This window comes from Cygnus olor, chromosome 4, assembly GCF_009769625.2.
Source record: "Cygnus olor isolate bCygOlo1 chromosome 4, bCygOlo1.pri.v2, whole genome shotgun sequence".
Classification (NCBI taxonomy): Eukaryota; Metazoa; Chordata; class Aves; order Anseriformes; family Anatidae; genus Cygnus; species Cygnus olor.
The window spans coordinates 71,731,150-71,758,379 of NC_049172.1; the positions used below are offsets into that span (position 1 = coordinate 71,731,150).

The 27,230-nt window shown below is 44.0% G+C and overlaps 1 protein-coding gene across 2 annotated transcripts; it reads left to right on the forward strand.

The window, feature by feature from the left end:
* The first annotated feature begins 163 nt into the window (after positions 1–163).
* Positions 164–26,428, forward strand: RMND5A (required for meiotic nuclear division 5 homolog A). 2 transcript variants are annotated; one of them, XM_040556852.1, is made up of 9 exons: positions 164–387; positions 4,624–4,766; positions 11,750–11,884; positions 12,059–12,159; positions 17,430–17,596; positions 18,503–18,668; positions 21,242–21,344; positions 23,171–23,325; positions 24,703–26,428. In XM_040556852.1, exons 1-9 carry the CDS (start codon positions 246–248, stop codon positions 24,764–24,766), a joined length of 1,176 nt encoding a protein of 391 aa, XP_040412786.1. In that variant the 5' UTR covers positions 164–245; the 3' UTR covers positions 24,767–26,428. The 2 variants fall into 2 exon arrangements, with proteins under 2 accessions (XP_040412786.1, XP_040412787.1); XM_040556853.1 differs by lacking the exon at positions 164–387 and adding an exon at positions 3,291–3,616.
* Positions 26,429–27,230: the final 802 nt, after the last annotated feature.

The window sequence follows — 27,230 nt, forward strand, 5'->3', positions numbered from 1 at the left end:
AAGCGCTGCCCCTCCCTCTCACGGAAGCCCGGGGCTGTCCGCGGCGCCGCCTGCTCCGTTGGTGCTCGAGGCCCCCCCCCTCCCCCCCCCCTCCAGGGGTGGCCGCGGCGGTGCCTGCGCGGAGCCGGGCCCGGTGGCGGCGGCGGCGGCGGCGGGGCCGGGGCAGGGCCGGACCTTGTGAGGGGGGGGGGGGGGTGGGTTCGGTCCCGGTCCCGGTGTCGGCAGCGGCCCTGGAGGCGTCCGCCATGGAGCAGTGCGTGACGGTGGAGCGGGAGCTGGAGAAGGTGCTGCAGAAGTTCTCGGGCTACGGGCAGCTGTGCGAGCGGAGCCTGGAGGAGCTCATCCAGTACGCGGGGGGGCTGCGCAGGGAGATCCTGCAGAGCGAGAGTACGTGGCGGGCCCCTAAAACCCTCCTCACCCCCCTCACCCTCCTCCTCACCCTCCTCCCCGCCGCCGGCCCCGGCCCCGGCTCCTTGCCCCCTTCCCTCGCGGCGTGGGGGGTGAAAAACTCCCCCCCCCCAAAAAAAAAAAAAACGGGTTAAAAATACCTCAGAACGGGGTTAAAAACGGCTCGGGGCGAATTTGGGGTGCGGGGCCTCCCCTCAGCCTCCTTTCAGCTCCCCCCCAGCCTCCCCTTGCCCTCCCCTCAGCCTCCCTGCCCCGCTCCCCCCTCAGAGAAGCCCCCGGAGCGCAGGATGTAAGGGGAAGGGAAGCCAGCCTCGCTGCTCCGTCCCCTCCTTTTCCCTTCTTTCTCTCTGTACTGCTCACTGACTGGCTTGCTGGCCGGGTTTGGAGGTGTGGAGGGCGAGGGCTGGAGGTAGAGGCAGCCCCCCCGAGCTTTGGGTCTGTTTCGCAGCCAGCCCTGGGCGCCTGCTCGGGAAGGCAGGTGTGCGAGGCAGGTGTGCGAGGTAAACGGGGGCAGCCAGAGCTTGCCGGATCCCCGAGCTGGGGGTTGCCTGCCGAGCGCTGAGGCAGCTGAAGGGATCTCCCCGAAGCCGTGGAGGAAGCGAGTTCGGATTAAAAGTAGGAACTGGCAGGCTCCAAGCCCAAACTCGAGGGCGAGCTGCGCTCCGTCGCGGCTTTCCGGAGCCTGCTTGTGTTTGGCTCGGAGGAGAGGTGTTTGTTTGCTGTGGGCTTGTGCAAACGCAGGTGCCAGGCTCGCTCACGGGAGCGCGTGGTTCCAGGAGCGTAAACAGGAGCCTTGTGGAGCTGCCCTGTGCGCACGGCGACCTGCATGGAGAGCAGATAGGGAACTCCGGCTCTGAGGCGACTGTTTGGGGTGAAATAACGCCCGGTCCTTCTGGTTTTGTGCCGAAGGGTAGCTCGATAGGTGCCTTCCGTGGTTATCAGAACGCTTTGGGCTGGCGCATTAGCGACGGTCGATAAAAATGTTTTCACAAACAGGTGCTGAGCTTGCCTGGAAGGCTCCGCGGCACGACCCTCGCGCTCGGATCGATCCTCGTGGGGCTCCGTGGGGCTGGTTTGGCAGAGATCTGTCTGCGGGAAGCCTGCTCTGCATCCAGAGCTCCTGCCCGCTTCGTAGGAACACAAAAAGGGGTCGGTGCGCTTCCTCCAGGCTGCTCCCCGGCTTTCTTCCTGGCTCAGCTTCAAGTTTTTGGGATTGTCTTGTGAAGGCCCCGGCACTTACCAAAGAAGTGGTGATCCTGGCCCCGCAGAGAGCATCCCGGACCCGGCTCTGTTTGAGTCAGGACTCCAGGATGAAGCTGATGTGTTACTAGTGCGTGCTCAAGTGTTTGGGAACTCTTTAAGTTTTGGTGTCTGTGCGTAAGTGGCTTTCATGGGGGACAAAATTCTTATTTTGTCTTTAATATCTTATGTATAAATTGCTAATAGGAGCAGGCATTTGCAGCTTTTACGTCCCCTAACCTGAATATTTCTGAAAATTGGTGGGCATGGAAGCAGCCACACGTCTTAACGTAGAGTTCGGGGGTCAGAATTTCGGAAATATCCTTGTGTAAATCACTTCAGAGGGGAGAGGAAAAAGGAAAAGAACAACTGAGAAACCCAAACCAACCACCCCTCACTGCTGCAAGAGAAATCCACGCTGCAGGACGAGGATGGAGAGCAAAGAGGCACGAAAACGCCTTAAATAGGCAGCGGGTACGGAGAGGAAGTGGGTGGAGAGAAAGAAACGCTCCAAAGCTGCTTCAGTCTGGAGGCTGCCCTGGGTGGTGGTGGTGGTGGTGGTGTTTTTCTCCCGGTCACACGGCCTCGTGAAACTCCCTGAGCTGTTTTCACCTGGAAGCCTGAGCGCAACCAGCCCGGCGTGGACAGGAAGGCAACGTTTGCGTTTGTTTTTCTGCCCCTCGCGTATTCCGTCTCCTGCGGTAGCCGCGGCAGCGTTGCTTGTTCTTCTCGGAGGCTGGGAGCGAGAGAGTCTGCTCAGTGTCCGCGCCCGGCTGCTGAGGGGTTTCTCTGACGTCGTGCCCGCGTTTTTTTCGCGGGGCAGCGAGGGGCTGCCTGCGGGCTTGCTGCTGCTGATTTCTTCCCAGTGAGCCCGAGTTTAATTAAAGCTGGAAGAGATGGGGGGGGGGGGGGGGGGGGGGGGAAAAACCTTGCGCAAATGTGCGGGCTCTTCCTTCTTCGTTGTTCCGCTGTAGCTGTTTTTTCCCCCAATATGTGGTAGGGGACGGTAATCCATTCGCCTGGGGTAAAAATACCAGCGTGTTTGGGCTCTAGCTCAATGGTGTTTTTTTTTTCCAGGAAAAAGTGACTATTAAGAGAATGCGTTTTATCTTCTGCCCGTTGGGCAGTGCAGATCAGGGCAGCGAGCGTTTCCATTGCGTTTGTTGTGTAACCTGACTGATCGTTTGCGTCTTGGGGGCAAAAGCCGTGAGAAAGAAACCCAAAATCCTTTCTGTGACTCCAAGTGCCCAGCGTAACACGTAAACAGGAACGGAAATAACGCCTATTCCTGAAACGATTTTAGGAGGCCAGCTTCAAGTAACGGTTCAGCGAAATTTCACTGTTAATTTAGGATGCGAGAAGTCAAATTGGTGGCTGAAGGGGCTCCTTCAGTCCTGTTGTTCCTTATCCGTTCACGGGGAGAAACGCAGAGCTCTCTTCTCCCTCTGCCTGGGAGATGACCCCTAGCTTCGTGGGACTGCAGGGGGGCAGAAGTTAGGGCTTGTTTCTTTTTCCCCTCTCCTTTAAAGCCATATCTGGTGCAAAAGCACTATTACGGCCGCTCAGCCAGGGCTCGTGCGGATGAACCGGAGCTGTTTGCTTTCCTGAGATGAACCAGTTTTGGTGGGTGACAACTTCGGCTTCTTTTTGCTGTTGTCACCAACGGCCGAGTTGGAAGTTGGGGTGCAGAAGAGGAGGCAGAGCAGCGAGCGGCTGCTAAATTATTCCCTCCCCCTCCGATTGCAGCCTTTTTCTTTGTGAGGCTGGATTTCCTTTGCCCTCTCCAGGGCAGGCCGTGAGGAGCACGTTGTAACGGTTGCAGTTTCCTCCTGTTGTTCTGGGCTTGCCAGGCCTGCAGCAGCAGTTGGACACGGCGAATTTTGCCTTAACGTGAAATCCCAGCGGTGAAACCGCCCCTAAAGCCTGCTAAAACGCAAAATGAGAAGGCAACAAACTCGATGCAAAAGTGGTCGGTTGCTTTTCAAAGCTTTCTTTTAAAGAGGTGCTTCGGGTTTTTATTTTTCCCGTGAAGGCTTTGGGTCTGGAATGTTCGGAAATTATTTCTGGGCTGGTCCCCTACTTAAATTAGCCTTCCAGTCCGGCTGAAGGCCGCTCAGTCTGTGGCCCTAAAGGAAAAATCCTTCGTGTAGAATGGACTTTGAGGGAGGAGAGACCTCGGGAGGTAAGACCGGGAAATAGATTGTCCTTGTGTGACGAAATTAAAAACAGAGAGAGGTCTGAAGTAAAGCACAGAAGGATGTACGTATGTTTTTCTGACTGAAGCTCCTGAATGGTACCTGACTTGTGGCATGAAGGTGCGAGTTGTTAGGTGAGAAGAGAGAGGGAAGGGCTTGGGAACACTTCGTATCTGTTACGTTGCCCACAGTGGGGTCCTCCAGCATTGCGTTTGCTGGTTGGACAAGAGCTTAAAAATATCGTATTTTCCAGAGGAGAAATCTTACTGACCATCCTCTCTTTCTTCTTGTAACTCTTTGATGTCTGTGGCCAGGTCCTCGATGGGCTATTTCTCATCTGCCAAGGAGAATTAGAGACCGACTGGCTAAACTCCTAGGGGCTGTTCCCTCCGGTCAGGAAGCAGAAGTTTCATTCTTCTAGGCAGCTTCCGTCCTCAGGGAGCTGCCTAGAAGAAAACCCACCCTGGAGCAGGGTAGGGGCTGTACCCCATTACATTCTGTGGGGTTTTTGTGTTTCTTTGAGTTCTGTGTATTACTCTGCTGAACTCAAGCGGGATGCCTGAGGTATTTACATTAATTTTTTAAAGCGTTGCATTTGTTCACTGTTACTGTGTACCGGACTGGCTTCCTAATGGGGTGAGCCATGTCCTGTGCGTCTTACTAAATTGCCTTTCTTTCTTTTAGTACCATTTCTTGTCTCCATCTAGTGCTGCGTACTGGGCGATTTGAAGTTACCGTTTGTTTAGAACGAAGCTGGTGATCTTCCTCTCTTCTTGTTTAGATCAAGATGGAGACTTGTCAGGGACGATTTCACTGGTCATGACGCAGTGCTGTAAAAGGATAAAGGACACAGTTCAGAAACTGGCCTCCGACCACAAAGACATTCACAGCAGCGTATCCCGAGTTGGAAAAGCCATTGACAAGGTGTGTATGTTGTGGTTTCGCTGTATTATTGCGTGTATTCTACAATGTGTACTCCTTTTCAAAATTTATACTTGTGCTACAATTAATCTTAATTAAGCCTTCCTGTTAATTACCGAAGTATAGGGTTGGGGGCAGAGGTTAGACCAGGCGAGGTACGGCACTTGCTTCAGAACTCGTGTACAGAGGCCTCCTTTTTGGAGTACAGCTCAAATCTGTAATTTCCGAGAGAACGCACCGCGTAGGTACCACTAGACGTAGTAATCGTGTGCTATATTTGTGTAGCAAAGTGCTTCAATATCAATCTCAGTAAGAAATCTTATTTATAAACACACGCTGCATTTCTAATTAATCGGCAGTAGCAAATGACTTAAGTGACGTTCTGTCCCAGAAGGCAGCCCAAAAGCTGATGGAATTTTTCAAACAGGCGTTTTGCACGTAATCCAGGCGTGTTGTCAGTTCTTAGGGCTTAATTTCACAATTAATGGGAGTGGGGTACGTTCAACTTCTCATAGTATCTGCAGCTCCGCTGTAGCAAGTAGTTAATGTTGTGCAGCTTATCTTTGAAGCTTCCTGCGTGAGACGTTCTTAGGTGAATTCCGGGTTCAAGAATAACTGGGATCTGAATTATTTTTGTAGGTGGGTATGAACAATTCTTTGAAACAGCTCAGAAAAGAATTTTAGTACTAACTGATGCTATATATGTACTTTCAGGTCATGCTTTTCTCCTTCCGTCTGTTCACTCTTACAAAGTAGTTCTGTAGGCAAAGGTTCCTTCACTTGCTGGTTTGGACTTTTTTATATAATACCTTCATATCAGAACACGCTTATGTTGTTAGGGTATTAACGTTTGGTGTGGGGTGCAGTTTATAATCTTATGAGGAAGACACTAGGAAATGGGTCTCTTCAGCTGAACAAAGACACTTGTATCATGGCAGAAAATAGATTCTTTTGGTTATCTCATGGCCATCAAGTTTAAATGGTAATCTCTTAAAGTATGATTTCACAGTAGCACAACAAGCTGACAAAGTAGTACGTAATGCTGCGTTATTGGGCAGAATGCCTGTGAAACTTTTTTTTTTTTGCTTCTATCTGTGATTGACCATCATGATGGAGGGCTGAAACTTCGTACTGATAGCTTTAACCCAAGCATCGCGGTTATCCAAAGCTTTAGGACGCATCTGTCTCTAATCCTTGCTGCTGTACCTAAACCAATTAACTAGAGTAAAAGCCCATCCTTATTACTGGCGTGAGGCCTGAAATAAATCTATGTAATCTCGTCCTGAGGTTGAAACTTCCCGATTCTGCCTTGGCAAGTGGACTTTGTGTGGAGGAGCTTCCAGGTTTGGCTGTACCTTTTTCATTTAAATAATCTGGTGAGGTAGAGCATCCCTAGGCCTTACAGAAAGGGTTCTTATTCTGTGGGAACCGGTGGCAATGTTTCTTAGATGCAACGAAGACAATGCATGCAAGCTTAATAAAGTGTAAACTTGAGTCTAGTCTCCAAGTTGCTGTTTCCGTTGTCAAGTGCACAGTTTTTGTGGTGTTGTTGCTGTCCCAGCCTTCTGAGTTTTATCTGCTGTTCTTATTTTAAAAAGGGTAGCTGTAAATGAAAGCGTTTGTTAAATTTCACATACTTGGCTTTGTAAAACAGCAGGAAGGGACACACCAGTGATCTGCTGTGTGCCTGTACGGTGTCACAAGGGCTGCTTCAGTCACGTGCTCAAAAATAAGCTCAACTCGCTGGATTCAGCGTGCTCGTTCCTCTGGATTCTCAATCTTGCCTAGTGTCTGTAACCTTTACAACAAAAGGCTAGAAGCAGGAACTCTGTGAGTCCTGCTGCTAACGAAGAACATGTTTTTATGAAGTTCAGAGCCTCAGTTAGGATTATCTCCTTAAATGTGAGCTGTTCAACATGCAAGTCGTCTGATTTTTACTACTTCTCACTAACTTGAATATCTTGGAAAAAAAAAATACTTGAAAACATACCTGGAAGTCTCAGTCTGTTTGTCAAATATGTATAATGTTTAAATCCAGGTGGAATTTAACACTTCCCTGGACTGTGACATTTGAAGGAAAATAATCTTCCGTATGCGTTTAATGTGTTTTCTACCTGCTGCTGGAAAACAGGCTTGAAACCTAGCAGTGAGCTCTTTGCTGGCACCTGAGTCCCATAACCTATGGAAATTGTCCTCCCCACGTTGCTTCCCAATAAAATACTTAAACCAATAGAGGTAATTAAGTGTAATTTACGTGGTGAATTGATTCTTGACACATTCCGGACAAAATATTACTGCTCCCTGAATAAAAACGCTTGTTAGAATTTAAAGCAGCAGCCCTGGCTTTGATTCACGAGATGTGAGTTCTGCTTCTGGTGTTTAAATCCCCATCCGGCATTTTTCTCATTTATTTTATGGCCGGATTAACATCTCTGGAACAACAATTACGGTCGTTTTAGCTATGTGTGCTCAGGCACAGGTAAACATAACTCAGGGTTTTATTGCCCGCTTTGAGGTTGGGCAACATGCTAATCCTGGTGCCAATTTCGTGTGACACATCCAGGTGACAGCGGGTACACGTAGGATCACCACGCTTCCTCCTTAACGAGCTTGACTCTGAAAGAACTTGCTGTATTTCCTGCTTGTGGCGATTTTGGGGTTAAATTCCTTTTTTTTTCCAGCGTTGAGGAAGAGGTAGACCTGTCTGTAAATTTTACTTCGGTCGGTATTTAATCGGTGTAGTTGTTACAGAAGAACTTGGGTCAGACCTAGGTCTGTCCGCAGAGCTCGCCCTGAGAACAGAAGCTCCTCGGTCATTTAAAAAATGAACTGAGGTTGGCCTGAAATATTACTGGCGAAGTTGAAGCCTGAAATGCCAAGGCTTTGTGGATTGCTTTTAAATTAGCAGTTCCTCAAAAGTTTAGCTAATAAGCTGGGCTGTTTTTCAAGGCGGTTTTTGTGCTCCCGATCTTTGAAGGTTCCCTTTTCTTCCAAGGAGCTTTTTCTTCTTCGAAAAGAAATGTTTGCATGCAGTTTGCTCTGTGTTGTACCAGCGTCTGCTCCACTTCCCGAATTCCTCATGCCGTTGTTGTTCAGCAGGTTGTTATCAGATAGCTCACCCATCGGTCTCCCTGTAAATCACACGTCTGGGATGATTTGAGTTCATCCCCAAGCACGTTTGGTGGAGCAAGTAAATGTTTTCCCCTCTAGCAGCAATCTGAGCGGTGGTTAAATGCCTTCATTCAGGACAGCAGGTCGGATAACTGGTTAGCTCCTTACATTTCCCCCACCCCCCGAATTTTAAGCTTGTCTTTAAAAGGCCTACATTTTAATCCAGATTTTTGGGGAAAGCAAGGTTTGCCTCAGTTAGTGTTAAAAAAATAAATAAGGTATACAAAGAAAAAACCTTTACTGAACATAATTATGTTGTCGTGAGGAATAGGGCTAGATAAACACAGAGACTTCGCAAGTTGAGCGCTATCTTGTGAACCAGCAAACCAAACAAAGAACACAAACAAGTGCGTGGTGTTTGTAACGTGAGTCAGAATTGAGGAGGGAGGAACGCACGAAGTAATCTCAGCTGGGAAACTGAGGAATAGGACTGTCGTTAATCCTTCGTGTCGTGTTGTTCATCTGGAAGGTTGTGTGTTGGCCGAAATGTTCCATCGTGTGTGTCTCGAGTCCCCGTATTCCAACAGGTATCAGTAATGTGCTTTATGTAAGTGCTATATGTAGCGCATAATGCTCTCCGCTTCAGCACTAGACTTCCTAGTTAGGCTCTTAAAAAAAGTTGTTGTTTCCCTGGAATAAGCACTGACACGCTTCTAAGCTTAAAACGTGAGAAGTGTGAAATAAACTTCCTGGAGTTCGTAACTTAAGGAATTCATTTCAACTTCTGCAGTCTGGTTAAACTCCCCGCGCTAGCAGTGAGCTTACTGTTAGCTCACAACAAAACAAAACAGATCTCGGAGATGCGTAGTCACGAGCACGCACTGCTTGCGTGACGATTATGAAATAAGTAAGCAAGAGGGCAGCAGCGGTTTGTGCCGGGTGACTGTCACTCACTGTAACACGCGCAGTCACTTCTTGAAACTGCTCGGGACCCACTGGAGGCAGAGCTGTAGGGTCCCACGTATAACAAAGACCCCAGAAGTCATGACTTTAAATAAAAGTTACCGAAGCGAGGACCTGGCCAAGCGTGAGTTATCAGAGAACAGGTGAGGGGGAAGGGGAAAAAAAAAAAATCATGAGGTCCCCAGATTGTGTGATGTGACTTGAAGCCATAGCAGGTAGGTCGCTGTGAGTCGTTATTAACATCTTTTATGGTATTAAAAAACAAAACCACACAATTTTCAACGGGGTTTTGAGAAGTTTCTCAAAGCTTCTAGGTTTGTTGCTTCAGGACACCGTGTTTTCTTCAAAATTACTTTGAAACAGTAGAGAACACGCAAACCTCAGGGATATACAGCTCTGCAGTAGCTTCGGGACTGCAACCAGAAGTGACCGCTGTATGTGGTGCCTGCTTGCTTTAGAAACAGCGTGGTTTAAGTTAGAAGCTTGCATCTGAATGATTTGTAGGTGGTTCTGGCACCTCTGTCCCCAGGTAACCAGGAGGATAAGAAGATGTTTAAGGCACTGGTTCAGCTCAAACAGCTGGTAACTGCCCAGAAGAACAGAGCTGCTCATGGGGTTATACGAGTGCTAGGAGTTGAAACTGGATGAAGAATAACTTCATTGATAATTTGCGTTACTAATGACTTTTTTTTTCCCACCCCAGAAACCTAGGTAACGGAAAGGGGTTAAATGTTCTTGATACTGCCTCTGTGATTTCTTTAACGCCTTCTCTGTGGATTTATGCTACCTGCTAGGGGTGTTTGGAGAGCGATACCAGAATCAGCAGTGGTGCTGAACCTCAAAGGCTTCAAAGGATGGGCACAGAGAAGAACACGTATTTAATCTCCGAGACACTGATGTTTTCCAGCACGCAGCTTAAAGACGAGCAGCATGACAGGGAGCTTACAGGTTGAGACCCCCGGTTGGAAACCTTACATCTGAGACTTGGATCAGTGGCAATGATCTAAATGCTTGTCTTGCCCCGCCGTCTCCAAAAGATGGAGGAGAATTCCCTAGCCAGGGGTTAGGGTTTTCCTGGAGGTTTGTGAAGGGACTTGAAGGGCTTTGAAGCCGCGGGCGTGGGGATGAGGAGGCTGCCCCTTTCTCTGACGATGCAGAACAGCATCAAAGCGGTTTCAGCCCCCGAGGCTGGCTTCTGAAGCGTGCTTAGCTAGGTGGTACCTGCTAAAGGAAAAGCAGCGAGGCACAGCCCTGTGTGCGTTCACAGGGGAGCCCTTGGGCTGAGAGCTTGGTGGCTGGGTTAGGTCGGGGGGAGCTCCGGCACAGACCCTTGAGCCCTTTGGGTGCTGTAGTGGGTGCGTTCGCCCTAAATGTGGGGATCAGCATGCTGCTGACCCCTCTCTGCTTCCCTCAATGCATTTCTGTGCGTGTACCTTAGAGGAACTCTTCATTGCTTCAGGTGAGGTAAACCTGGTATTCACGAGAGCTGCAAGGATGCTGTTCCCTACTCTTATTAATCGAAGACTCTCCTTCAGACTTGATCAGACTCCTGAAATGGGTTAACAGGAGGCTCCTGAATGCTTCTGGCGGCGTTGCCCTGCGCGTGTCTGTTGCCTGGTGCGTGTTTTCCCAAAACAGCGTCTGACTTGTTGGGCTCCTGCTGCAGGTCAGAGGCACTGCAGCCCCGGGACGCACAGTGCTGGTCTAACATCAACCCACACTGCCTGCTCCGGTCCGTTCTGGAGCTGATCGTCCAGCTGTGTGCTGGCAGACCTTACACCCAGGAGGATTTTAGCTAACCAGCATTACACTGGCTGAGAGCAAACCCGTAGTATCTGGTTGGCAGGTAGCTCGTGCAACCTCTGGGTTGATTTGAGGCGGGCGTTTGTGCTGGGTGGATGTCCCCGTGCTGTGCTGAACCCGTACTGTCACAGAGCCACAGCTAAATCACTGTTAATTTCACCAATTTCAACCATTCAGCGAGTGATGCGCTGCCTGCTAGACTCCGCGCCTTCTGCAGAAGGTTTGTTTTGGGCCACGGGTGAAGGTTTTTCTTCAAATTAACTTGTTTGCCCTGAGCATTAAACATGTTAGCGGTTAAAACCCGGTTTTATATCCTGGGTTAGAGTAAGCGCTGCTCTCATGCTGCCAGGAGGCGCGGTGCCAAGCAGTGCTGAGTGTTGCTAAGAAATCGCTGTGACAATATTTTTTACTTATTCTTGGAATATGTCCGCGGGCCACTGGCCTAAAAATACCCAGCAGTGGGATCGTCAGGGTTGGCCCCGTAAGAGATCTCTCAGATCTTCAAAGCTCATCCTGTTGCTGGTGTCTCGAGGTCTTCAGAGGATTGAATTTCATTGTCATTCGGAGGGTGGGGAGAAGTGGCATTTTCCTTTTTCAGCATTGCCTGCCCCCCCAGCTATGTCAAAAATCCGTGAGTTAAAGCTTTTACTTCCAATTTGGTGCGCTGTGGTGACAGTGATGCATCGATAATGCTATTTTGGTGTTTAGCGTAGGCGATTTTGTTTTCTGTTCCCTATGCTTTTCAGTTTTCACGTATGGCAAAAGCCTTTTCTGCAGATACCTCCTCCAGAAACGCATCGTGGTCTGGTAGCCCCTTTATTAGTTAACAAGATTTCTAATTTGCTAGTTAACTTGTAATTTGTCGGTGTAATTCCATATGCTGGGTAATATTCAGACTTGAAATGAGCAAGGCAAAGGATTCCTTCTGTACGCAGGAGATAGTGAAGCAGCTGACAGATACGTTTCACGTTGACCAGGAGGTAATTAAGGGCAAACTGAGCAACAGGCAGAAAGCACCCGAGCGGAGACATAGGTGTCGTGCATAATTAAAGAAAAATTACGTGGGGTTATTTGTTCCGACCTGTTAAATGTTAATTTGTACGTTTCAGAATTTCGACTCTGACATCAGCAGCGTGGGGATAGACGGGTGCTGGCAGGCTGACAGCCAGCGCATCCTCAACGAGGTGATGGTGGAGCACTTCTTCCGACAGGGGATGTTGGATGTAGCCGAGGAGCTTTGTCAGGTAACGATAAGTACGGATGTTGAATGTTATCAAACGTAAAACGTTACTCTTTATGACAGCATCCTTATCTGGATGTTGACGTTCCAGGTAAATATTGAAATTGTCAGAAAAACAGCAGTTGAATTACGTATTTTTTTTTTTATTCTTTACCTAAAGCGTGGCTTTGTTTTTCAGGAATCCGGTCTGTCAATAGATCAAAGTCAGAAAGAACCATTTGTGGAGTTAAACCGAATATTGGAAGCATTAAAAGTTAGAGTTCTGAGACCTGCTTTAGAGTGAGTCTGCTCAGTTTTTTCTCCATTTTTTAATTCTTTAACAAATTCTTAGTTTTTCACTTTAAATACTATCTTTGTTTGGATGCATCCCCGTTTTTCTCTGAGATCTAATTGGTGAGTGAACCTCTTTCTTCTCCTGTTGTCCCCTCTGTGTCCCTTCCCATGGGACACAGTGCTTAATGAAGGGTCTCTTCCTTAGGTTAAGGATTGACTTGAATCATTTGTGATGTTCATTTAGGATTTGGGGAAGAAACATCACCTAGAGAAAATGCTGCCTGCCATGATGGTACTGCACCTTAGTTACAGTGAAACTCTGGTGAATCTTATGTGCAAAAGTCCCCTTATGAAGGATACCAGGACTTAATAAAGCTGTTGGGTATCCCCAAGCCTTTTGGCTTCACCAAGCCCTGGGGGTGAGCAGAATCAGGATCAACAAGCTCGCTGTTCTTCAAGCTAGTTCCCTTTTTAGAGCAGATAAGGGATCCTGGGTTGGGAAGAGGGAGTGGAAGGATAGGTGTGTACTTTGCAGGCTGTTGATGCTGCTCACTAACACTGGGTCGCGGGTATGTCCTTGATAGGCAGTGTGAGAAATATCTCAATAATTTTCTCAGAAAGGATCTTCTTTGTTTCTGACAGCAGGAAGTATCTCTGTGATCTGGGGGCTGGACTGAGAGTGAGATCTGTTAGTGGTGTTCCTTCTGAGCAAAATGATTCCGTTAGTGCAAGAGTCAGTGGATGATTCTGAATGCTCAGACAGAACCAAAGTATGGGGGAGAGCATCTGAGGCGTTATTAATCAACCTTAGACTAGGATATTTTCATGACCTGAATAGGCTTTACAACTATTAGACATCTAAGCTGATGCTAAAAGCGACAGTGAAGAGGGAAAGGTGATGAAGTATCTCATGGGCTACTGCTTTATGATTTCCGGTAGTGGATACATAACTGTGCTATACCATTTCAGAACAACTTTTATTTTAAAAACAAGAAAATGCCAAACCAGCCCTCAACCTATTTTTAGTTTGTGGTTGCAAGACCTTTGGTAAGCCTAAGTTGGTCTCAAAAGTAAGAAAAAATAGAAGGTTACTAACAAGATACTGTTCTAAAAATAGAAACAGTGAAATAAAGCAGATTCGGAGTTTGTTTCATTCCAGAGCACCATTCATACACTTAAAGTACCTTTTTTGCATTATTTGATTCAATACATTTTCATAGTAACAAACATTTTTTCTCCTTTTGGTGTGAACCAATGCAGGTGTATGCCAGTTCAGAGGTCATTGGCACCTCAACTAAGTGCGGGGGCACTCTGATATTCAAACCTTGGTGTTCCTGAGCTACATTCTGGATTATGCCTCTGGGTCACGCAAAGTTTGGCCCAAGTAGTATTTGAATATAGTCACACAGATGAAAAGCTCAGGTGGTTTGTTGCCTTTGAATTGGCTAACCGAAGGGAAGCAACACTGAAATGCCAAAGATGTTACAGCTGAACCAGAGTCTGATGTCAGCACATGAAATACCACAGTTCTGTAGTTCCAGTAGCAATGCAGCTGTTGTAAGGGACGCTCGCTGAGGGACAGCACACTGCTCTTACGGCCACCCGCTTCAAGTCACCAAACTCATTTTATCTCAGATTAGCTAGGCCCTGTGGCTAACTCAAGGCAACTTCGTCATATCTCGTAGCTCCTGCAACGTGTTAAATATTTCTCGAACAAAGGAGAAGGCATGGTCCTTCTTCAAAGGAAGCCTTATTCCCCAGACAGTTGAGTGGATGGACAATAGGGTGCATTGTTAGCACAGCTTGCATGCGGGTTCCCCCTCCCCCCAGCCTCATTTCTGTTTATAATGCCGCTCTTCAGAGCAAAAGCTGTCTGCCCCTGGGTTTGCGTAGTGCTGAGCATGGATGCTTATGTAAAAAAACATGCTGGTTAGGGAGGACAATCAAAATGTGGTGAATGCACAGTTATTCCTCAGAAATTCTGGTGCTGGTGAACTATTTCACAGCACCGTATAGTTGTGTACTTCTAATATGAGTATTAAATATATGACGTTTCCCATATTATTTCACAGCAGACATGAGTGTTCAGGAGGAGTGATAGAAACTGCATGGTCAGCTCCAGGAGAAAGAGGCCCTGTGCGAGAGGAGCTTGGAAGGATGGCGCTGTGCTTTGGGTGGAAAGCTTAACAAATGGCTAAAATTGTCATAAATACAGCTTCAGGGGTGCATAAAAGCAGTCCCAAACTGACCCGTTACAGGGCTAGGCTACTGACAGTGTTGTTGAAACAGATATAACCCAAACCCTGCTGTGATTCTATACCAGGTACACAAGGATTATTAATTACAATATCATGAACCGAGAAGGGGGAGTGTATCAGGGTACCCATGTTAAGTTGTGAAAGATTGGGATGAAAACAGTAACTGGTCTCTCTGGCTCTGCTGGTGCTCTGCAGTTGGTGCTAGGTTAAACTCAGTATTGGAAATTGAGCAAAAACTCGTTGCTCCTGGTCACTACTATCTAAAGGGAGCTGGCAGATTAATAACTTTTTTTTTTTAAAGACTTTCAATGCTTTGGTGATGGAAAGAAATACCAAATTTAAAACAACACCCCCCTATTTGTAGTTTTGTTTGGTTTTCTTTTCCTTCAGATTTTCCTACTAGCACAAATTCCAACACTTACTAATACCATACCTTAGAATTAAACGTAGTACAACTGGCCATAACGTTTGTCTTTTTCTTGTGGTTTTCGACTTAATTTTGTAGATACTCAATCTGGGCCTGCACACACATAGCTGTGTAATTTCTGTGCCTCCGCAGGATCCCCTTTATTTCCAGTGACCTTTCTCATTGGAGTTTGGTGATGGGGGAGGGAAATCCGTAGATTCTTTCTGGATGGATTTGGGTTTTTCTGAGCCCAGGTGGGTCTCTGTGTGAAGTTGTGGCGGGAATGACGTGCAGGTTCAAAGCATTTGGCCATAATCTCCCAGGGAAGAGGTATCATCTTCTCGTATGTCTGTAAAGCAGGAAGGTCCTGCTATTTGTTGGGACCTTTGGGACTTGGTTTAAAGTTAATTTAATCTTTATTAGGCTTTGTGGAATTTGTTTTAATTAAATCCCATGTGGGAGCTGGAGGAGAGGTCTGTGTATCTGTGGTTTGTGTAGTGTACTGTACGTATACTTTAAAAAATTCAGATGGATTTGAGTCACAGAGTTAAAGGCGCTGTGAAAGCATCATTCTGAGAGGAGTTAGGAAGACAGATGTTGTGATTACTGATGATTTTGGGCTGTGATAGGGAGTATGTGCGTTGAATGTTTTAAACATCACTTATTGCCTTTTGTTTGTTACAAACCCTTTGAATAGGAACAGAACACCCTAGTCCAAACACCTCAGGCCTTGCTTCTGTGGCTGCTCCCTTCTGATAAAAATCTGTGCTGCCACTCAGAACAACAACAACAAAAAAGGAAAGCCTGCCTAAAAGCTAATTTGGAAAGACAGACTCTATCTCAGCAAGATGAAGCACCGTGCCACGTGGGCATGCGGTTGTGAATATTGGCAGGGAGAGGATGGAGGCTCCTTGATGCCTCCCTTTTGATGCAATGCAGATTAATATCTCATTAATGGGACTGTGGAACTTCAACCTCATATTGATATATTAGTTTTATTGTTTGTTGATATCATCTTCTTGTCTTTCAGCTGCTTATTGGCTTATGGCTGTCGACTTCAGGCTCTAGTTTTCGTAGTTGGGAGTGAGCTTTATTGCCAGTAAACCAAGTTTAAGCCACGGACGCTGACCATTTAAAACAAATAAGCAAAAAGCAAAACCAAAAAGAAAACCAAAACAAACACCTACCCCGCTGTCCTCCCCAACAAACAACAATAACAACAAAAACACACAAAACCCACGTGGTTAGTGAGAATATGCCTGGTAGAGATTAGTGTTGGCAGTCTTCTGAGGCTGCTCATCTGAAACGGCTTGAAATTAGGGGCAGGAGGGTTTGCTCTTGGTTCAGAAGCCACGTTTTTCACTCTCTCTCACTGAAGATTACTGCTGCCATTGGAAAGCCTGCCCAGTAAAGTCAGACTCCTGACGCTTTCAAAGCAAACTGAAGGTAGACTTGGCTTGTTAATGGTACATCTTCAGGCTAGCTTTCCTTGAAAGCTTTACCAGTACTGTAAGAATGCTTAGTTTTCTTATTTTAGTAACGATTAAAAGGAACAGAAGCCTCATATACTCCTTCTATTTAAGGGACAGACTACTTCACTCCTCGCTGAAAAGCGAAAAGCTCCTCTTTGCTTGATAGGGCTCCCACAGTGCAAATAGTATAACTAATTAACACTAATGAGAAACAGATGTGACTGAAGAACACAAACTTGAAGTTCTTAAGAGGAAAAGATTGGATTCATTTAGGCCTGGCTAAATTGAATTTAAAAAAATGGATAAAACCTAAATAATATCACTTTTTAAAAATGCATTAAAAAATCCGTTTTGTTTTACTTGGTGCCTGTTTAAAAATTCGCCCGTGCTATAAGGGAGCCAAACGTTGGAGTTGTCATGGTGAAGGAGACCCAGAAAGTGAGAAGTATTTTTATTGTCCAAGTTGAAAATAACACAGAAAACAAAGTTTAGCAGAGCAACGTATGGTATTGAAATGAATTTTTCTCCCCCCCCCCCCCCCCCCCCTCAGTATAAGGTGGTCTGAATCTTTTTTTCTTTGATGCTTCCATGGACGTACTTCCCCTCTCCAGGGCAACATATGCATGCACGTAAACGCAGTGGCCGAGTAGAAAATGTTTGGGGAATGAGGAAGTTGGAAAATATGTTGTTGAAAGGCTTGGTCAAACCTGTTTAACATGCAGCAGCAACAGGCTATGTGTAATTGTTAAGATTTGGTGACAGAGTGGTATTCATCCAAATACAGGAATTAATTTCAAATATTTCTCCCTTATGTTGTGACCACATCAGCGTTGCCTTCCAGTCACCGAGTGCTGAATTCTGCTGCTGTGTGTTTGTAGACAGAGGCGAGCTATACAGCAGTCCAAAAGTACTGCCACCCTCCCTGTGCTGTGCATGCTGCAGAGCTCCTTACTTGTAAAAGCTCCTTACTTGTAAAAGGTCTGGCTGTTTTCTGGGCTCCACGTAGGCTAACAGAAGCTCAGGGAACAGTCATATTCTTCTTGAAATAGATGTTTGATAATTGTAATAATTTCATATCGTGTAGGCTGACGTTTAATTACTCCCGTGTCATGTCCCTTTGTACCTCCTCGTTTCTTCCAGGTGGGCGGTATCCAACAGAGAAATGCTCATGGCACAGAATAGTTCACTGGAGTTTAAGCTACACAGATTGTACTTCATTAGTTTATTGATGGGTGGAACAGCAAATCAAAGAGAAGCACTTCAGTATGCCAAAAATTTCCAGCCTTTTGCCCTAAATCATCAGAAAGGTGAGTAGGGTTTTGATCACACTGAGGGGAATAAAGCCCTTGGATGTGGCATGTGGTAGGAAAATACAAATCATTTTCCAAATGTGTTTTAGTCCATTATTTTCCTTTTATTAGAGGCTTCTTATTTATACCTTTAATATGCATTACTTGAATCCTTATGACCTGATTTAAATCCCCTTTTTTTAAAGAGGGTGCAAAGTTATATTTTAATGCCTGCAAACTTTCTTGAATTCGGGGTTTTTGACTTCTTAAGTAGCTACTTGGATTAGTTATTAGTATAGTTACAGTAGCTGCTTAGATTAGAGATCTGGAATAGTCCTGGTGTCAGGGTAAAGTGTTAAAAATGCGCAGCAACATTCTTGGAGTAGTCATCTGCTATTTTCTGCTGCGTGGGGTAATATAAAGAGATACCAAACTTTTGAAACAAAACAGTGCATATTGAATCCAGCATAAATCCTTATTTTTAGTATGCTGTATGTGTCAGAAAACTTCAAAAATGCTAGTTTGGAATTAGTCAATAATACCCACTTCAGCCTCTTCCTGGATGCAGAGCCACAGTTCTTTCTTTCTTTTGTGATGAGTATTGTTAATTTAAAAAGGCTGTATCTAAAAGCTGCTGAAAGCCTGTAGAGCATTAAAGTGAACCCTTTTAAAACAAATTAATAGGCAGCATGCAGGTGCTTGTAGGGGAGAAGAGACCCTCCATCTTTTTGTAGTAGACTGGAGTTCTTGTAGACATCTGTTCTGTGATGGCTGTAATTGTTTTTTGTAGAGGTGAGAATATGTTTTTGATTACTGGTTTGATGTATGTGCCAATTCTGCCTGTTTTCCTTGTAAAAGCTAAAACTGTAGACGCTAGCTTTTATTTGTAGTATGAAATAACTAACTATTTCTGGTCCCTCGCAGATATTCAGGTTTTGATGGGCAGCCTGGTGTATCTGAGGCAAGGTATAGAGAACTCTCCGTACGTTCATCTATTAGATGCAAATCAGTGGGCGGACATCTGTGACATCTTCACAAGAGATGCCTGTGCTCTTCTGGGTCTCTCAGTTGAATCACCTCTCAGTGTTAGGTATGCTGCTTTTCGCTTGCTTTTAAGACCAGGTATACGGTGTTTTGGCTTCTGTTTCTTGTTGAGGACAAAATAAACAGCTTTTTGACAAGTAGCCTGATCTAGCTTGTGTTAAGTAAAAAGTATGATAACAATTGTCTCTAAAAAGATTTGTGAAGATTAAAATTCACGTTTCAGTTTGCTGTGCTTTCCCAGCTCATGAGGAAGCACCTTTTCAGCTGAAGAGGAAACGTTCATAGGTGGAATTTGGCTTCTGTAGTTTAGACATCAGTGTGAAGGATGAGGGTGGCAATCAGCCATTTATTTCCACAAGCATGTGAAAACTGTTCCTGCTGTGTAACTGCAAAGAACTAAAATTTCAGCCATGATTCTGTCAGCACTTGATCATCTCTCTTTTTAATCCACACATTACTTTACCTGTCTTCTCCGTACAAGAGTGTTCAAGTGTTATGTTGTGATACTAGCAGCTAAAATTTCCAAATTATTTACCGGACCTTATTTGCAAAGAAGGAAGAAGCACTTTGAAGCCCGGTAGCTAATCTGACAAAATGCAAATCTGTTGGAGGCTGTTAGAAATGTTAAGAAAAAAAAATCTGATCTAGCTTTTCTGAAGATAATGCAGATAAGCTGCTATTTTTCTTTTGGATGCCAATTGCCTGATGTCTTAATTTCCATTTCAAACATAAAATGGAAAATAAATTTTATGTATCTTTCGGGGAAAGATTTAGTACTTATCAGAAACTTCGTTACAACTTCTTTATATAAATTTACTGTTTGAATGTGAATATTATTAGACTTCTGTGCTTAGTTTAGAGCTCTCCTAAAATTGTCAAACCTTCTGCTTCTCCCGTTTTGCACCACTGTCATAAAATACAACCGAACCAACAGAGGACTTCAGATAAAATTGTCTTTCTTGAATAAATTATACCCATTTCAGGGTTTTATAGATACAAGTATTATTAGATACCTAAAACTTGCTTTTTACTTTTCATCTGTTTCCTGTTTCAGTGCAATTAGTAGCCACCATTTCATTTTCATTGTGCATGCGTTGACACTAATACCGCAACTTTCAGTGCGAATGTCCAAGAGATTTTCAGTGGAGTGGAAAAATCCTTCTTATTGATGTTTGGATTTGCTGGATGCTTGCTTTGGGCCTAGTATGAAATCGATTGTGCTGAAGCTTATTTACTGTATAGGTGGTATCAACACTCTTGTCATAAACAAGACCGTTCTAAGCTGTGGTGACCTTTGTGTGCTGCAAATCCTCTAAAAATTAAACTAGCTTAAAGTGAGATCCCTGTTATAAAATGTACTGCTTTCTGGAACAACAGTAGTGGTCACTTTTTTATTATTATTATTTAAAAAGGAAAAAAATCTGATAGGTTTCTCCAGTAGGCCTTTCTCTAAAGGCCTCACGGTCTGAATTACTGTGCGGAGTCAGTGGGGAAACTCTTGTTGTACTGAGGAGGCCGTGGTTCAGGGTCTCGAAGGACAGCAGGGCATCAAATTGTCATTTGAATTTACTATTTCCTTAAGTTGGCGTACCCCGATAGGGCTCTTCAAGAGATGTTTTCATATAGAGCCATAAAAGCAGTAGTGCTTTTATTTCCACAGATTTTTAGAACAGCCAATTGACTGGCAGGCTTCAGGCACGTCCCTCCCAGGTAAACTAGCCAGAGTGTTGTTGGAGAAACATAAAAACAAGTATCTGGAGGGGCAGAGTTGAGAGGAAGGTCATGACTTCTGTAGACAATAAAACTTGCACAAATAGTAAAATAACTTGCCAAAAACAGAGCAGGCTGCTACCGAGGTCAAATCCTGTTTCTGTTGCTGCTGATTTCCAGGCCTGTAGGCCTGTCACTGGACTTAAATTATTGTCCATCGAAATGTGGGTTGAGATGTGGAAAATCATGGTCATGCTTTGTGTTGTAATAGAGGGAAATACTTCAAAATCGTGTGGTAATTTCTGGAAACGGGTAGCTCTCAGGGCAGGCAGAAGTGTTGTTAGGGCACTGGCTTGGTTCAGTTGTTTATTGCCCTTCTTGTTAGTCATGGCGGGTTGTGCTTTCCTTCCTTCACTCACCTTCCTATGATTTTCTACTTCTGTTTTCTTGATTCAAGATGAAGGTGGAAATGCATGTTTCCTTACATGGTAATTACGTATTATTAGAGGATTATCAGTTGTGTGTGCACCTGTGGGTTACTTGTTAGACTTCATGCAGTCCTCCATAATTGTGATAGATAGCCAGTACCTATATGAGTTTGTATGATGTTTTCCTCCTGTACACCTCAAATCAAAATAGGTAGCATGGAAAATCACTTAAATTACAAGATTCAGAGCAGGTATTAACTGTTTTCAGTACAAAGCATAGTGCCTTTGGGGTCCTAACCCAAGAGGCAGGCTAACTGATAGTCTGCCCCAGAACTCTTGCTCTTGAAGGGTACTTAGAAGTCAGGACATGAACTGAAAGACACGTACAACACTCTTGTATCTAAAAGCTCTTTAAAATAGAAATACAAAAAATGGTTCTTTCCTAAGAGGTACATTATCTTAATATTTCCTTTCTCTGCAGTTTTTCAGCAGGGTGTGTAGCATTACCAGCTCTAATTAATATCAAAGCAGTTATCGAGCAAAGGCAGTGCACAGGTGTTTGGAACCAGAAGGACGAACTACCGGTGAGTTAACGCTGAGCTATTCCAGGGCACATTCTGATGGGGAAATACTGTTTTTTGTGCTGAATGTTACAGGATGTTATATTCGACTGCCACCTCCAGCAGCTCCAGGGCCTGACGTTTCCTCCTGAACAGAGACCTGGGGATCTCTGTAGCCTTGTGGACGTGGCTGTTTCCTGTTTGTAGGTTCAACCCATGGCAAAGCTGAGCATGAATCACACACCCACACACACACAAAGGCCACTGGTATGACCAGCTATGCAGGCTGCCACAGACTAGGCACTGTCTTCAACAACACCCACGTACAGGACTTGCATAAAACACAAGCATACAGCTGAGTCCCCTTCCTCCTCTGCGGCTGGTAAAGATTGAAATTCACTGGTGAAAATGCATACATGCACACACACCACACTCTAGTTTCACAAACACATTTGTGGACCCTTGAGTTTTATACCAGACTACCCACTCTGGGAAGGAAATACATCTCACAAAGAGACATTAATTTCCTCTGGCTAGGCTTGAGCTCTCCGTGGGCTGCTTCGCATTGACACTTTATTGTGTAGATATGAGGTGAAAAATGTAGGGCTATGTCTGGGGATGTGGGAATTGAATTGGGATCCAAAGCATTATGCTTCCAGCACAGCTCTTTTGTATGAGTTAAAATGAAGTCCAGTTGTTAAGAAACCCTGTTTTGTAGCTGTTACAAGGTGTGTGCAGCTCTCCAGTGACCTGCTCCTGTTTTGCAAAGAAAACCTGTTTAGTGCAAATTGGGCATGAACTGAATTAGCCACATCGATTGTAGATAGAAGAGATTAATATATAGTATATAGCTTCAGTGCATGTGGTATTTTTTTATTTTTCTTCCCAGCTGTTTTTCTGTAACACTGAGAGTGGAACCTCCAAGTGTAACAGTTCCATGCCATGCTGTCCAGACAGGAATGTTTAACTAGAAAGTATTTGGGAAAAGACTGCTGTCAGATGCAGATCGGTTAATAGGTTTTAATATGCCTCCTTGCATGTTCTAAACTTAATGGTCTCCAGTGTGTACTGCTAAGGTAGCATGCGGATTGGAAATCTTATTTTCATCATGGAAAGGTAGAGATTAAGTAGCATGAAGAGGTTATATTGTCAAATCTTGTCGGAGCCTAAGTCTGTCTGAACAGAATATTGGTCAGAGCCTGGAGCTTCAGCTATAGAAGCTGAGATTTTTGCAGTTGTTGATCCTTTCCTGAAATCATGGACACGTTCTTTTCTATTTGAGATGTCATTTTCTGAAATCATTTGGTACAGAAAAACTCCTGCCATCAGGACCAGTGTTTTCTGTGTTGGTACTGAAAATAAATTTCTGGTACACTTTAATATTGATGGGACTGGTAGGTGCTGGGGGAGTCTTTGAGGAAGCTGCAGAACATTACCATCATCAGTCCAATGGCGTGTTGTGGTGTGCTGTTTCTTTTTTTTCTTGCCTTCCACCTTAAATGAGATCTGTCATCTGAACCACTTTGGAAATCACAGGCTAGAAAGTACAGAATGTCTTGGGTCATCAGCTCAATTTTCCTGCCAGAGTGCAGATCTGCACTAAAAAATGCACTTGTCTCTTGGCAGAATACTTTGCTTTCTTGGGGGTGGGGAGAAGCAACATAAATTACCATTTTTAGATCACAATTAAATATTTTTTGGCTGGGAAATTGTCAGGCATCAACACAATGGATTTTGCTGCCTTCACAGCTCAATTATGAAATCTGTTAAGGAAGGGCCATGACCTAAAGGGATAACTGCCTGGAAATGTAGTTTCCCAAGATAAATTGTTGTCTTTATTTCCTTCACAGATTGAAGTGGACCTTGGTAAAAAGTGCTGGTATCATTCAATATTTGCCTGTCCCATTCTCCGTCAGCAAACAACAGATAACAACCCACCTATGAAATTAGTCTGTGGTCATATTATATCAAGAGATGCTTTGAATAAAATGTTTAATGGCAGCAAGTAAGTACCATTTTTATATTCCAAGCAAAGTATAGACAAGGACAAATCTTAAGATTAGAGCATGGCATTTGGGGAAAGCTGAGTCCACAATTACGTAATTGTGGGAAGCTTGTAAATCTTGGGCTATGACTTTGAAGCCAGATAGCTGGGTTAATATGCTGGAGAATAGCATAATAAACCCTCTGATGTTGTAGAAAGTGAGATGACGTGAAGGAAAGTAGCAAACAGTAATTTTCCAAGCTGCAAACACCCTTGTGTTGTTCCACATTCAAACAGAGACTTTTGCACACACAGTTTTTCACTGGGAGCAAGGTTGGTAATGGTTGAAACATCTCTTTAAAAAATGAAGGGAGTGGGGAAAGTAAACCTCTGGGGGGGAAATACAGCTTAGTAATTGAGTGGATAGTTAACTATCACTCCTTCTTAGATATCAGTGGGATGCCTATGGGCTTTTGGAAGGGAGGAGATCTGAGAGGGAGAACTATATGGATTTCCTTCAGGAAGAACCAGTGGTAATTTGGATTGAACGTATGCAGCTTCTGTGAAGGCTGACAGCTTAATTTAGAGTTGTAAGTTGTTTTGTGAAATCCATTGTGAAAATAAGTGACGCTATGACTAAAAACATTGAGTGGAAAAAAATAGAAGCATAAAGGTATGCTTTCATAGGTGACTTCAGCCATTTTAAGCCAGTAAAATCTCTGCTACATTACCCTGGTCCCCGATCATTTATTTCTGATGCTTTCATTCATCAGCTTCAGTGACAGAACAGCTCTGATAAAATTAACTCTCGGGGGTGAAAAGCCCAAACTTAGAGATGGAGAAAAATACATCAATCCTAGAAAAAAATGTAGAGAGCAGATGGAATTGTATCAGTGGAGACCTCAGCAGGAAGGCCAGGCTGACCTATTTAGCCACAGCCTGCAGGAGTAATCTGAATCTAAGTGGGTTGTAAAATCACAGCATTTTGGGAACCAGGAAGTAAAACTGACTGCATGTTAATCAAGTCAAACTGAAAGCTACCGGCCTGTTTAGAATGACTAAAATACAACAAACTAACCTCAAAGTTTAAATAAAAGATTAACCACGAAGAGTAATTTCTTGATATTTAATGATTCAGAGGTGAGTGGGTAAAAGGTGAGGAAAATCCATAATTAGAAGAAAAAGTGTGATATGGTAGCTTCTAGCGGAGCCTTAGAGTACATTCACTTCATGCTGTGGGGAGAGAAGAAGGACTGTCACCGCAAACTCGATACCATTGTGATGGAGGAAGAAGTTTAGTTCTTAGTTGTTTCAACAGTGCAAAGTCTCCAGAAAGTGCACGGCTACTGGGCTGCTTTCTGCATTACTGTGATTCTAACACGTTCTCTTTGTCCCCAGATTAAAATGCCCCTATTGTCCGATGGAACAGAGTCCCGGAGACGCCAAACAGATATTTTTCTGAAGTAAAAGTTTCCTTATGCAGTTCGTAAGTGACACTCTGAATTTCAGGTGCATTTCAGGAGAATTAAAACACACCTGTTCCATTTTATGCAGCAGACTGAGGACTCCTATGTTTGTATAAGCTAATGCTACAGAAACTTTGCCAACATTTAGTATATACATACCAAGTGGAAATGCTACAGAAATATTATTACCATAGGGCTTTACCTATACTCTTGGTCTCCATACCTGATCAAGTTACTACACCAGCAGTTGTCATTCGATGCAGGTTTTTGTACTTAATTATATGGTGACTTTTTACTTTTTAAAGGCAGAAATTGATCACCTCCCCCATTTGTTTAATATTCTTCCTGCTATCATTCTATCGATAACTGTCATCTTAGAGAATGTTTGTGGAAAAAGTTTTATTTCCTGTAATGTGTATATAATTAAAGGTAAATACTTCAGAAAAAAAAAAAGTTTGATAAACTGAATAGTGGTTATAAAACTAATTTGTATTTTTTTCGCTGAAAAAGCTGTGATATATTCTGAGTTTTTCTTTCAAGCATTTTTTCAACTTTTACATAGAATTCAAAGTAAATGTGCATATATATAAAATATATTAAATATATAGCTCTGAGGGGCTACCCGTTAAAATCCATCACTAATTTATAAGGGTGGTGTGTGGATAAATTACTACTGGAACAGAGAGGGAATAGGAAATCCTGTTCCTTTGGTTTCATGATCAAAAAATGTTTGTGTAAGAGAATATTCAATAAAACGAAATTCTGAAGTGGAAATGCTTTTAGTTGATGACATTTGCTCTCTGGCCTTTGTAGTCATGTTCTTTGAACTTTGTATTCAGGATTAGGCTATAAATGTCATGTTGCTGTATAGTTTAATAGTCATTATAGTGTGCTATTTATAAACAGTTATCAAAACCAAATAAATTGTACAAGTATTCATTGTTAAATGGGGGAAAAGCATGTTATGATGCAATCTACTGATCGTGACTCTGCACTCGGCAGAATTGGGCCCTACATCATATCTTAGGAGATAGCAATTTTTCTGTAGCTTAAACACTTTGCTTCTAGCCTTGTTTTTGTAGTAGGTTATTACTGCCATTGCTACTTTTTCTGCTAAATTTGTCATATTGGTGACTAGGTAAATTTGTACTCATAAACAAGATGTAGGTCATGGCAGTTAAAATCTTTTCTAGTGTGCATATATTTGTATTTATTGCACTGTCCTATAGTAGGGCAAGCAGCCATAAGGCATGCGAAGCTACATGTAAAATTATATTTCTGTATGTGTAGTAAAAACAAACAAAAAAAACAACCCAAGCTTACATGGTTGAATACTGACACACTGGTTGAATGCACTAGCACAATGCACTACAGAGAAGACCGTCTTTGGGAAACCTACACCTTTTGAATTTGCTTTTCGCCTGCCTTGAGAGACTGAGTTGGACTCTATCGGATCGGTGACAATGGACTGCCCTAAAGAGACATTAAGAGGAGCAAGTCGAGGCACACACATTTTAAACTTTAAATGTGTTTGATACATGTGAAAAATGCAGGCGTGTGACTTTCTGCAAACCGTAAATTGTATTCACACTGAGTTCAAAACAACTGGGTTACCAAATGGTAAATCAACAATAAAAGGGTGAGGATATTATTTTCCATGTAGGTTTCCTAGTCTTGCTGAAATTGCTTCTAGTCTTTTCTTCGGAGTGGAATTGCTTAATGCTTTGGATTTAAATGAAATGACGTGTGGACTACTTAAACAAAAGAAAAGCAAGTGTAAGTGCTGCATCTCCCTTTCTGTTCTGTCACACTGGTAGTTTTTTGGCATTGGTGTGAGCTTAGGTTCGTGTTGGTAATGCCTCTAGTGCAATTCTTAGTGTACAAGAATGGCAGACTTATAAAAGGGCACTATGTTAAAAATTCAATGTACATATTAGAAACATTTTTAATACAGAGTGATCCTGTTTCCCCTTTTAGATAGCTCACATTATAGATAAGTAGCTAATTCACAAAGCTGGCTGTTATCACAAGATCGTTGCAATTCTTCTCGCTGTCTCTGTGGTTACTTAATAATTGCCTGCAGTTTTGAAACTCCACCAACAGATGATGCTAGCAGTTTAATATAGAATGCTTATGCCCCTGAAGTAAGGGGATGCTGTGCTGGGCTTTTGTGAAATGCTGCCTACGTTTTGGCCGTTACAGCTATCCAGTCTGCCCTCTGCAGTGATGCAAGTTGTCTCCTACTGCGGCCTGATTTGCTTCTGGTAACCAGAGAAAGTGCTTGCACAGGGAAAAGGGAATAATGACAGGAGGTTTTCAGACTTAAAATACGGTTAGCTGATGTGTGTACACTTTATCTACTGCAGCTTGGAAACATCTGTAGTAGAGTGATTGATTTTAAATACCTTTAAAGTTGGAAGTACTGCAGTGGTTTCTGGGCTCTGTCCCTATCACGCTCTC